Genomic DNA, 12380 nt, shown 5'->3' with positions numbered 1-12380 from the left:
AAATGAAAAAAAACATGTCGCAACCTGAACTATAACTTATGTACATGTGCTGTGAAAACCTCACATTTTTATTTGAGCCTGATTTCAAAACTGTCTACATTCCCTACTTTAAATGGTGCCTAAAATTGCACATAGAATGATCCAAAAACATAATTATACTTTTTGTATTCAGGGAAAATATCTTAACCCTCCAGGTGCTGACATCGCGTAGCGCGATGTTAGCGTACCTGTTTCCAGTGCTGACCTCGCGGAGCGCGATGTCAGAAAACGCGATCTCTTTAAACCACGCTAGTGGCTATATATTACGGAATATCACGAACTATTTTATATAGTATTAAACTAGAAGAAATGCGGAACTCGTTATACTCTATGGAGCACGTCTTTGCTCAAAGACCGGCGCTATACGACAGCTGTTTCTAAGCGTATGTTTATTTCCAAGTCATACGGTTCGGTCGTTCTGTTTATTGCTGTTCCGTCGTAAGATTGTAAATTTATGTACATAATATATTTTTTTAATTAATTATTTTAGTTTATTGTTGATTTTAATTGTGATATTTTGTGAACTGAACACATTTTGAGACGTGAAAGTGAAGAAAGACTACATGTTACAATGTAGTACACAATGTTTCAAATATCACTGATTTTTTACGTGTTACAATTTATCGTTTTTTGCTCTGAGTGAATTCTGTCAATATGTAAACCCATAAGATGTATATACTTTTGGGTTCATTATTAAATTACCTACAACTTGTATATCTTGGATTTTTATTTTCATAACTTTGGTGAAATGATATCTAAGCTCAAAGTGAAAAAATAAAAAACTTTTTTTTTTTTTTTGTCAAGATTTACATTCAGCAATATTTTACCATGTAAAGGTAAGTCATATAAGTATTATTATCATATTCTGTGATCTTTCCTGAAAATAATGATATATAATATGTAGTATTTACATTAAGGTAACAGTATATAAAAAAAAAACTTTCTAAACGCTTGCAAACATACTGAAAAATGCCCAGCACTTAAGGCAGTTCTAACCAGCACTTGGAGGGTTAAAGGACTATGAATTTAACATAAAAAAATATTTTACAAACCCTAAACTGATCATACTGCCTCAAAAACACTGAAGTATACTTGGCCTTCATTGACGTTTTAATGACATGTTTATAATCAATAAATTCCTCTAAATAAATTGTTTTTGTTTCTAATTATTAATGAAGTCTTTTTTGATGATAAATATAAAATATAAATCTTAGATAACTATGGAGTTACAAGAAACTATTATTTACAAATATGAGTGTAAGATATAAAAATAAATATAGATAAAGAATTATATGTCTCATACATCATTATCAAACTTTCTATTAACACTAAAAATGTACGAAACTGCAAACTAATCAACACTGAACCAAAAACAATATTTTGAAACAATAGGTTGTATAATTAAGTTAATGTTGATTTTAATAATTATAAACAAACATTATCTTGGAAGTGGCTGGGTTTATGTTTTCATATTGTGAAATATTTTAATGAATTACATTAAATGTATATTGATTAATTTAACAATGTTGTTATCACTTAATGGTTTTCTTGTTTGTTATTTATTTATTCATAGTAACTGGTTATTGCTTTTTAACTGTGTTGTTGTATTATTGTTTTTATAGAGATACAAAAGAAAAGAACTGTGTTACGGTATGCTTTTGACTTCACTTTAATGAAGTCTAAAATTTAATTAAATAAGACTAAGTATTTTATACCTACTTATTTCTTGATAAGAGAAAGAAAAAAGAAAAAGTACTAATGATAAAAAACTTTTACGAAACAGTTCCATCATTACTTTTTTTTAAATTGTGTCTTTGTTTTTCATGTATTGTAATGGAATGACAACACATATAACTGAATTTTAATTTATTGTACATTTAGTCAAACTGACTGCTGCATACGTGTTAATGTGTCATACATGGCCATATGTAAGTGGGCGTTCAAGCCCCCCTCCCCGAAATTTTGAAACACAAGCATTAAAGACAAAAAAATAACACAACTATCTTTATCTCTTATCTATTAAATCTATGTGCCAAATTTGCTTTCTTTAGCTTAACTAGTTTTAGACATTTTTTTTAGTATAAAATACAAAATGGTGGCTAGGCAACTAAATGAGACATTTCGTGTTATATGTTCATATGAAATTTTTTGTTTGGGTGGTACTATCACCCACGTATGTTTTTAACACCCTTTTGTGAACACCCTGTATATTCGTCAGTAACAATTCAAATTAGTTTATTGGCGCACGGGACAACTTCTAAACTTTCTATTACGTAGTGCAACATTAATATACAATTTTTAAGGACATTGAAGACAGTCTCAAGAATCTTCGGATTGGCCCCAAAAACAGACTACTATCAGATAGCAAGTCGAATTCACCCCCAATGTCACCATCCTCACCAGAGGGACATTAAAGTAGATTTAAGAATTGCTCAAAACAAGTTATTTGGTATTGATTTTGTTGATGTTTTGTGATGTATTTAACTTTATGAAGGGTTTGTCATTATACTTGTTGGTACATAGTTTAACATTGGTATTTTTGTTGAAATGTTAAAACTCCAACATGTTTAACCCAGTCTTAACTTTGTTTCAGAAAGTTTTATTATTTTTAACAATGGCTACTGTCCATAACACTCCTTTATTATTTTAAAACCATCCATTGTTAATAAATAACTAACCAAAGAGTTAAGTTAAAATCACCTTTTCACTTTCTTCTAGCTTGTATATGAATAACAAGGTAGTAGCTTGCCAGTAATGGAATATTTGAAGGAATTCACTAAACATTATCTTATCTGAATGTAACCTTTATGTCACATCTTTAGCTTATCATAATGTGTTATACTGTACATGTATTATTTGTTAATCCCTCTATTTGTTATTATGCTATTGTTGTAATGTGTGATTCTCTTTGTTGTAGAATAAAAGTGCTCAAGGAAGGGGAATGAAATTGATTCCCCCACTGGATGAGTAAGTTTTATACTTCTTTTATTTTTGTTAACAGTCTCGTTCGGTAATAAAGTACATTGTTTAAACACAATCTCCTGATTTTTATCAAACAAATATAATTTCATAATGATTGGGTGTTAAAAGAATAATGTAGTGTTTTGGAATTAAAATAAAACATCCAATCACTTTTTATCACATACATGTCATGTAGCAAATTATTACAGGTGTTTATAATGAATTATTTATATGATTTCAGTACCTGTCGATGGTGTTTGAACCATCCTTTCAACTTTGAGGATGTTTACCAATTTGCCTTCAAAGCATGTGGAGGTCTGGAAAACTGGTTTGAAAGACGGAAGTCTGTAAAAGATTACATATTTTACAGGTAAAGAATAAGAAGTACATGACTAATTAAGATAGTTCCCTCACTCCACCTGCTATATAAAGTACAGTAGCTATTTTATTCCCTGTAAACATGAAGTAAAGATTTACTTTATTTCTGAGGGAAACAAGTACAGTAGCTAATTTATTCCCTCTAAACATGAAGTAAAGATTTACTTTATTTCTGAGGGAAACAAGTACAGTAGCTAATTTATTCCCTCTAAACATGAAGTAAAGATTTACTTTATTTCTGAGGGAAACGAAATTAATCTATTTTCTTAGGTAACAAGCAGTTCTATTTTACTATTATTATGTTATTGTTAAAGCAGCCTGCAAGAATGAAATAGTCTGAGTGTGGCTGGTGCTGGTGCAGCTAAATCCATCCTCTACATGCTGTGCCCTATACTGTTGCTAGTTTTACATGATTGTGTGGAAAATTACTGGTTTATCTCAACATTTGTTTCTATAAATAAATATGACCAGCTGTTATTGTAAACTGTTATACATACGCTTGATTTTACCGTTTTGCAGATATGTAAATCAAACAAACAGTATGACCATAAATAGCTATATTATAGTTGAGACAACTGGTGGTCATCAGCGATTTGGCAACACTGCCTTAATGTCATCAGACTGTTGCGGGCTGCTCTAGTATGTTGCTAAGAAGAACCAACATTTGCTTTTAAGAGATATTAATTACATGTAAATCCCATAACAATATTCTATCATCGAGAACTGGTAATAGGAATGCTGAAACAATCTGAAACTCATACAGATTGGTACAAATATTGATCCTATAAATTTCTTGGCTAAATTTATTGGCCAGCTCGGTAAGCCATTTTGTTTAAATATGGCAGCCAGTCAATTTGTACTAATTCAATACTCTGTTATTTATAAATCTAGAGAAAAAGTAAAAGGTATTATGGAATGCTTATAACATGTCCTAGCCTTCTATAAACAAGATTTTTGTATCTCAACCAGTTTTCAAGATATTGAGTATATATAAATCCCATGAGAATAAATTAATGATATAGATGTAAAAAAATCTATCTACTTTTTCTGACTTAGCGAAAAAGACTATTTAAAGTATATTTGGCATCAGAGTAGAAATTAATTGAGATAAAAAAATTATTTATGTGTTACAAGACTTCTTGTCTTAATATATTTCATACCATTAATGAATAATGAATCTCTCAAAAACAAATTTAAGTGGTGCACAGAAGCGGAAATTATTTAACTGGATCACTCATCTACTTCAAGCTAGTTACCTATGAGATGGTGTGCTCTCAGAAATGTACAGGCCTTTTTTTACACTGTAATTTGCTGATATTTTGTAAAATTATGTTGCAGTGGAGGTCGTAAGCAACTTCAGCTAGTTTCTCGTTTGCATTATCCATCATGGTTGGACTATAAGTATTATTTCCCGTACCTACCCAACCAATTCTGTGCATCAGACCACCTTCCTCTGACAGCATCTTTTATATATCCCATACACTAATCTTGTACATAATAATCCCAGCTACATGTGATCACATGCTCCTTTGGACTTGGATTTCTGAATCTTTGCTTTTCAAGCCTTGGGATGTCAAGCTCCATCCGTGCTTCACAACTTGAACACATGAATAGAACACACATTTAGTAAATAAGTTAAATAATAGGTTTTAAAACATCCAGCCAGTCAGGCAATAGCAGTAAGAGGGATAATGAAGGAGAATCATCTACTTTGAAATGTTATTACATTTCATTCTACATTTTTATTACAAATATGCAATATCAAACAAATATTTGTTTATTTTTAGTGGACTATAATATTATAATGTTCATACATATTAGGCACATATTAGTTTTATGATGTAGTTTATTAAATATAATGAATTCTGTTTCTGAAATCATTTATTGTTTGTTAAATTGTGTCATCCCTTTTCCAATTCGGTGTATCTTCTACAAAGATTTTATCTGTCATAACCTAAGCTAACACGAAAAATTCAATATGAAGCAATGAAAATTTTATTTTGTACTGCTTATGAAGTATAAATTAATTAACAATAGACTAAATAATATCTAAGATTGATAAGTTGAAACTCCATAAATGTTTAGATATTTTGTTTCGTATGTATAGTTCAAACCAGTAAAGTAGTAGTTAGTAATGAATCATAGACATATGTATTTCCTTTCCAAGATTTTGAAACTTAAAAATGACTGTCCCATATGTTTTTTCTCTGATATTTATTAATGTTTTCAGTAAAAATATTATTTATTAACTAGTTAGTTTTTTTTTATGTCATGATGAATTTTAAGGTTTAAAACTCAAATTCTTTGACTATTAGTACATACAGTAGTACAGTAATTAGTACTGGAGATAAATAACTGCGGTATAGCTCTAATTTAAATTATGAAAACATTAGTTGTGATTGTTCTTTCATACTTAAAAAAACCACCAAATAATATTTGATTGTATTGAATTTAACCAATTATTTTGGTAATGCTTGAAATGATGCTTTTCCTTATTTTGCACTCCAATATAATCTAAATTGAACAACTGATGTCAGAAACACATTTAAATTACAAATAGAACTTTAAGGGTTCTCTTCTAATCAGCATGCTAGAGTATGTGTATGTGAGTTTTTAATATTAATTTATTTTATTATAGATTACATATTTTGTATGTGCCTTACATATGTATGATATTCTGAGTTTAATTACTGAATTTCGTACATAAATCTGTAATTAAAGGTAATTTTGTTATAAAATCGTTTTGTAATAAATAGGTGGGTAAACTTAAAATGACACTGATCAAGATACAGTACTATACTGATAAAGGATTGAGGGTATAAAATTATTCTAGTTAATTAAATAATGGGTAAAAGCATAAATGGCTATTTTTTACCAGTCTAGTATATTTGTGAATTTACATAAACAGCATATATAAAGATACGAAGAGTCATATAGTATAGTAAGATTTGTAGCGTGCAAGAGTAATGATTTGAGAGTTATCTCCTTAGCATCTACATACAACACATTTTCACCGATGGACTGTTTTGTTTTTCCACATCATTCCGCTCTGTACTCTCCCCGTCCTTCATAGTAGCTTATGGACAATGGTTTTAGATATTTCATAGAAAAATTAGATTATACAACATAGTATTGTATATTAATCACTATTTCACATTAAAAAAGATTTATAAGTTTATTTCTTAATATTTAATGATAAATTTTAAACCTGATTTGAAAAATTTATTATTTATTTTAACCTTCTTGTGATTGGCTATTAAGTACTATAGAACATTGTATATAACTATTTAAATCTAAAAGTTAATATGAGTAGCACTCTGTCGCAGCAAGAACTGTAAACGAACAATACTTGAAATGGCACTACATGAGAGCTTCTTCCCCATTATCTAGGGGGTGCAGGAGAAATATCTCAGCATCAGAAGTAACTCTACAAATAGAAACCATAGTTAAGTTTTGGAAATAAAATAACCCTTATGTACTATGGGGTATAGTACCCAATCTTGATACAGATAGACTCAAAAAAACCAGTCGCCAAAGTCTTAAGCCTAAATGTTTAGCATTTCATGTAATAGTAGCCATGTTTTAAATTCATAGTATAAACTGTATTTATTTAGAAATATTATTGTGTAGTAAACATTCACATTATGTGTCATGCAAGTTTTCTCTTCATATTTTACTATCATGAGGGATCGCTTAAATTATAGGAATATCTGAGTTTCATTAAGTTAAAATTTTGTGTTGGCGTCATGATGACATCAACTGTGATAAACCCTTATTATTTGTTTTACAAATAAAAATGTTCTAATTTTTAATACATGGTTTAGTTCAAATTGTTTAATTCAAAAGGGTGGATTTATTAAGCCCCATTCACACAGCAAGTGTCAGTGTCAGAAATGCTAAATAATCCATTGCAATTCCTTGCAACGGGTTTAGCAACCTAAATATATTTTTGAATGATGTCAGTAGAGCATTCAAGTATTCAGTTCAATACCAATTTATCAGAAATGAGTAGCAATGTTTAAGTATTTATTACAAAAGATGTTAAAAAACTATTAAATGGGTAACACCAAACAGTCCCCATAATATTGTGAAATTGTGCTGATTATGTAAATATACTGAAAAATAATAATATTAAATGGTTTTAAATATAAATAATTATACATATTATGAAGGAAAAGAGATTAAAGAGGAATGTTAATAATTTGTTCAGATTTTAAACATTTTCCTTCAATATAATAGAGAATGTCATCTGTTTCTACATAAATGAAAAAAGTTGTTGCTGTAAATTATTAATAATAAAAGCGAACAGGTAGCTGAAGTTACACAATTTAGTTATTATTCTTGTAATTAACTTACATTTTCTTGATACTTAGTAAATTATTTAAGTGAATTTTGACGAGCACAATAAAATTACGCTCAATAAATGATACATTAAAATAAGTAAATTATTACACTATGGATATATGTAAAGAACCTGATTTCAATATTTTGTAATTACATTTTTTATGTTAGTCAATTTTCTTGCACTCTTTTCTGTGATTAATTTTTTTTCAAGAAAAAAATTTTTGAAAATTTGAAAACCTCTGGTACAAAATCATACAGGTGAAATACTACCTAAAGATCTAATGTTGAACATTTTAGTTTTATGATGATTGTTGTTTTTTTAGTTAGGATTATAAAGCTATAATATAGCTTTAAAATCCTAATATTATGTATAATAATACCTAATAAACATAGAAGTTGCATGTAAAATATAATTTAGAATATTGTAAAACAAGTCTTATAGCAAGTGTTGCATTTGTTAAGGACAGTCTGAGTTGTAGTCTGAGATTGACTAAATTTAAATGCATATAGCTGTAGTATAAAATAATGTTAGTTACTTATTTTACTGGAACTAATATCGTTTTGAATAGCTATAACTTTTTTAAGTGTAAGTAAGTAATATTTTAATTTTTAGGAAGTAGTTTAGTTACCATAACATTGAAACCAATGTCCAAAGGCTGTATATTTTAAGAGTAATAAATAGTTTTGTTAAACTTTTGTATGACATGTTACTTGACAACTGCTCAAGATTTGTACTTTTATAAAATAAATTAGTTGGTTTTTAAAATGATTACTTGATTTTACCAAGCTTCTGATTACTATTCTTTTTAAAATTATAGTGATAATAATAATAGTGAAAATATGTGATAACAAATAATGTTTTTCCTTATTATTTAGCTATGTTCCTGTTATATTGTGAACTGCATTCTAGCTGATAGATCCCCCTTTAGTATCCATTGAATGACGGTGTTGAAAAACAACTATCTTGTTTTATTTTTACATAGTGTCAAACAGTTATTCTATAACCACTGCATTATGTTTAATAGATACCTGAAATAACCCACCTATTTGGAATGGAAGAGGTTTGTTAACAAAAATTAATTAGAATGGTTGTAATGATGATCGTGTCTTACTGATAACTCTTAATGCTTTTTGTATCAGTATACAGGTTATTTTTATAAAGCTTTTGATATTTGATGTCTGCAAACATAGATCAACTGTACATTCAAAAATAAAGGTACCATTATAACACTTGAGGAGGGTCATTGGTTTCATATAACATGAAAGCTGCCTCTGGAAATTTTATCTGACTCAGTGACAAAGACAGGAAGTACATTGAGGGGAGAGGATTGGTTGATATCTTATCTTTATTATAGGAAGTTCAAGTGATTGTAGGACTGTAGGTCCACGCCTAGTTTTGACGAGGGTGACTGACGTCACGTTTCTGCAGGGTAGTCCGTTTTCCACGGGTGTCGGCGTGGACTAACTGTCCTACTTTTCAAAACTGACCTGGCCGTGCATTAGTTTTTATACCTGCACTCATTCTTCATTGTGATCAGTGATGATTTCACTACACTCGCACAGCGTAGACTGCTAAGGCAGTAAACAGTTAACTCAAACCAAAACTCAAGCTATCACAATATATGGAGTAGATTACTAATTGGAATTATATTTAAACAAATACCACACATCACTATATTACTTACTATCTGAGTAAATCAGCATTATCCAAATGAATCATAAACATCTACAGTAATTTAGTATTAATTATTCCTTCTCTTGGTCCATAGTTAGTATAGGCCCTAATAATGTATCTTACACGTAGTACAAGTTAATAGAAGTGGAAAGTTTATTTATTGTTTTATTAACACTTGATAATTAAAATAACCAATAGGTTATATCTAATATATCACATTCATAGTAGTTTCAAATTACTTTAAATAGGTAACGATACAAAGACAAAATATTTTATTACTTTAAATAGTGGCTCTTGCCTATAAACTAAAAATAAATAATAACAAAACTTATTGCCTATGGAGACATACAAGCTTACATAATGCCGCTAACGATAGGTTTTAAATATCACTCAAACAGCAATTCGATGAAGATTGGATGTAAGAGATTTTCTATTTTCATTCAAACTTCCATTTGTTATTCATCGCTATAGCCGTTACAACCTACTGTAAAATTCATTCAAATCTAGGAACAATAGGAGATAATATTTTTAGTTACGAGCAGTTACCAGCGACTTAAATGCCGTAAGGTTATTAAAAGGTATACAGTTACAATACATGTTAAAACTAGTAGTTCCCCGCGGTTTCACATGCAATTCTTAGGCTTTCGTATAAGCACTTCTGGTTTGAGTGAATTGTACTCGTATATCCCCCTTGTTCCTACGATCAAGGAAATATGTATAAAAATGTTTACTTATGCCATTATAATTTATTCCAGGCTTATTAAATTTCGTGCCTTAGTTGATGTTACCTTGTTTCCTCGATGCGTTTTATAACGGTCTTTAAATTTATATTAAAAGTTATATAGTAAATCTTTCATTGACATCTGCATCACAGTACTCACCAAGCACTGCACACATTCTTATCTGAATATTTTTCTTACTCTGTGCTTAACAGTAGTTGCAGAAAAGATTGAAAAAGAAGTGTACTATCAAGCTTACTCAATGCTTTCGAGACTAAATGGAAACAAATTGAAAATAGTAGTTAAATTAATTACACATATGATTGTCCAGTCTTAAAACAATGTTTATACAGAACGGTTGACTAAAGTTAACAGGCTCTTTCAATCTATACAGGGTGGCGCATGTCAGTTTCCCCGACTGAGAACAGAATCAAAATTTTTAGCAATAAAGGTTTATTGTTATTAACAAGTTCAAATGCATTTCTAATTAGGTTTCTGAGTGCGTCAAGATTTTGCGGTTTTGAAGCATACACCGTCTCCTTTATAATACCCCAGAGTGAAAAGTGACATGGGGTCAGGTCTGGTGAGCGCGCAGGCCAATCGATTGTAACACGGCGACCTATCCATTCATTAAATGTGTTATTTAAAAAATCTCGAACTTGGATACCGAAATGGCCTGGGGCACCATCTTGTTGCCAGATGAGAGAATGAATATTGAAGTACACGCAGTTATGCCGATTAACGCGCCCATTTAGTTTGAAACATGCCTCATCATACGACAACATTTATCGGAAGAAATTTGGATCAGCCTCTGAGCGGATATTTATTGCCTCATAGAATCATCCTCGTGAAACGCTTGGTGTAAAGATGGACGGTATTGCTTACATTTTAATTGCTTTAACATTCTTTGCACGCTTCTTCTTGATATTTTCTAGTCCAGCAGATGCCTTACGAGTCGATTTACCGAGACTGGCTACAAAAGCTTGAGTAACTGTCTTCAGTGTTTCTTCGTTGCAAAATTATCGTCGACGACCACACTTCGGGGCATTTAAAACGCTTCCTGTGTATTCAAATTTAATGTTTAACTTCCACAAATGCTGTCGAGTGGGTATCGCATCACCTGGATATTTACCACTATATTCTTCAATTATTACGGCAGTATTTTTATTATGCTTCCACCACAACTAAAGGATATAAACTCGTTGTTGGGTTGTAAACATTTAAAAAACACACACAAACAAATAGCAGATGCAAAGAGCGTCACTTTACACTACCCACTGGAACAGACAACAATGAACTTACTCCGTATTGCTGCCAAATTAACATAAGAACCAAGACATCGTTAATTGTGTAACTAACCTAACTTTTTTTATGTATATAGATTTTGTTTAATTCTTTCTGTAGCGATCTAATGAACAATATTTAGCAGATATAGAGTATGGATCTGGAACACTGGTTCAAGTGCTGCCGAGTGAGTACGACGATCCCTGTCAACCCCTCGTCAAAAGAAACCCGTGAGTCGGACAGTGGGTCCACGATCCCGGCCTGGGACCCACTGTCCATCCCTTAAGAAGTAGGTAAGAAATGCTTCCGGCAGTTTTACGACGTGGACCTACAGTCCGTTTACCAGTTCAAGCATATGAAACACCCCTTTAGTACTAAGAAGTTCAGGGACCACAAGTGACTCTTGGAGAGCAATGTTATAAATAAATTTAAATATTTTATGAATTTATGCCACAAGCATACTCTGCCCACTTATTACTAATGAGAAACACACCAATTTAGCAGGGAGAAAAGTTTGAATTTAATTTAAATACATCAACCATTTGCAGGATTACATAATACAGGGAAAACACTGCCCTTCCTTTTTTTTCTTTAGAGGGACGGTTTAATAACCAATCACTTAATCGTAGAAGTTCCTCTGTGCTTCCCTTATCATACTTATTTTTACTCTTAAACTGTAATGTTTCTTCAAATGCCTATAAGATTAGTAGGTAACTGTTCTCTGATTTATGATCTCAGGATACAAGCTCCTGTATATATATATATATGATCTCAGGCACGCTGTATGTACTCTATATATATATACCCTGTGTATACAGGAGTATACACACATCAGAAACATGCCAACCCTATGTGTTCCACCGAATCTTCTGTAAGTTTGGCTTAAACAGTCCTTTATTAGATGTTTCCAAAGAAAGCCATGTTTTGTTAGCAATTCCAAGTTCTGGTCATACATCTCCCTTACCCAGATCTAGGCCAGC

At 30.8% G+C, this 12380-nt stretch overlaps 1 protein-coding gene across 4 annotated transcripts in view; it reads left to right on the top strand.

The window, feature by feature from the left end:
• Positions 1-7588, top strand: part of LOC124357129 (protein angel homolog 1-like) — a 30011-nt gene extending 22423 nt beyond the window's left edge. For 2 of the 4 annotated variants that reach the window (XM_046808606.1, XM_046808607.1), the window contains 3 exons: positions 2957-3006; positions 3242-3370; positions 4717-7588. In XM_046808606.1, the coding sequence (XP_046664562.1) occupies positions 2957-3006; positions 3242-3370; positions 4717-4864 (327 nt within the window). In that variant the 3' untranslated portion in view covers positions 4865-7588. Of the gene's footprint in view, positions 1-2956; positions 3007-3241; positions 3371-3692 lie in introns of all 4 variants that reach the window. The other 2 variants (XM_046808609.1, XM_046808608.1) reach the window with 2 other exon arrangements.
• The last annotated feature ends 4792 nt before the right edge of the window (positions 7589-12380 follow it).

Source organism: Homalodisca vitripennis, chromosome 3 (genome assembly GCF_021130785.1).
Source record: "Homalodisca vitripennis isolate AUS2020 chromosome 3, UT_GWSS_2.1, whole genome shotgun sequence".
Classification (NCBI taxonomy): Eukaryota; Metazoa; Arthropoda; class Insecta; order Hemiptera; family Cicadellidae; genus Homalodisca; species Homalodisca vitripennis.
The sequence above is the reverse complement of the archived record's forward strand: the minus strand, read 5'-3'. Positions and strand labels throughout refer to the sequence as shown.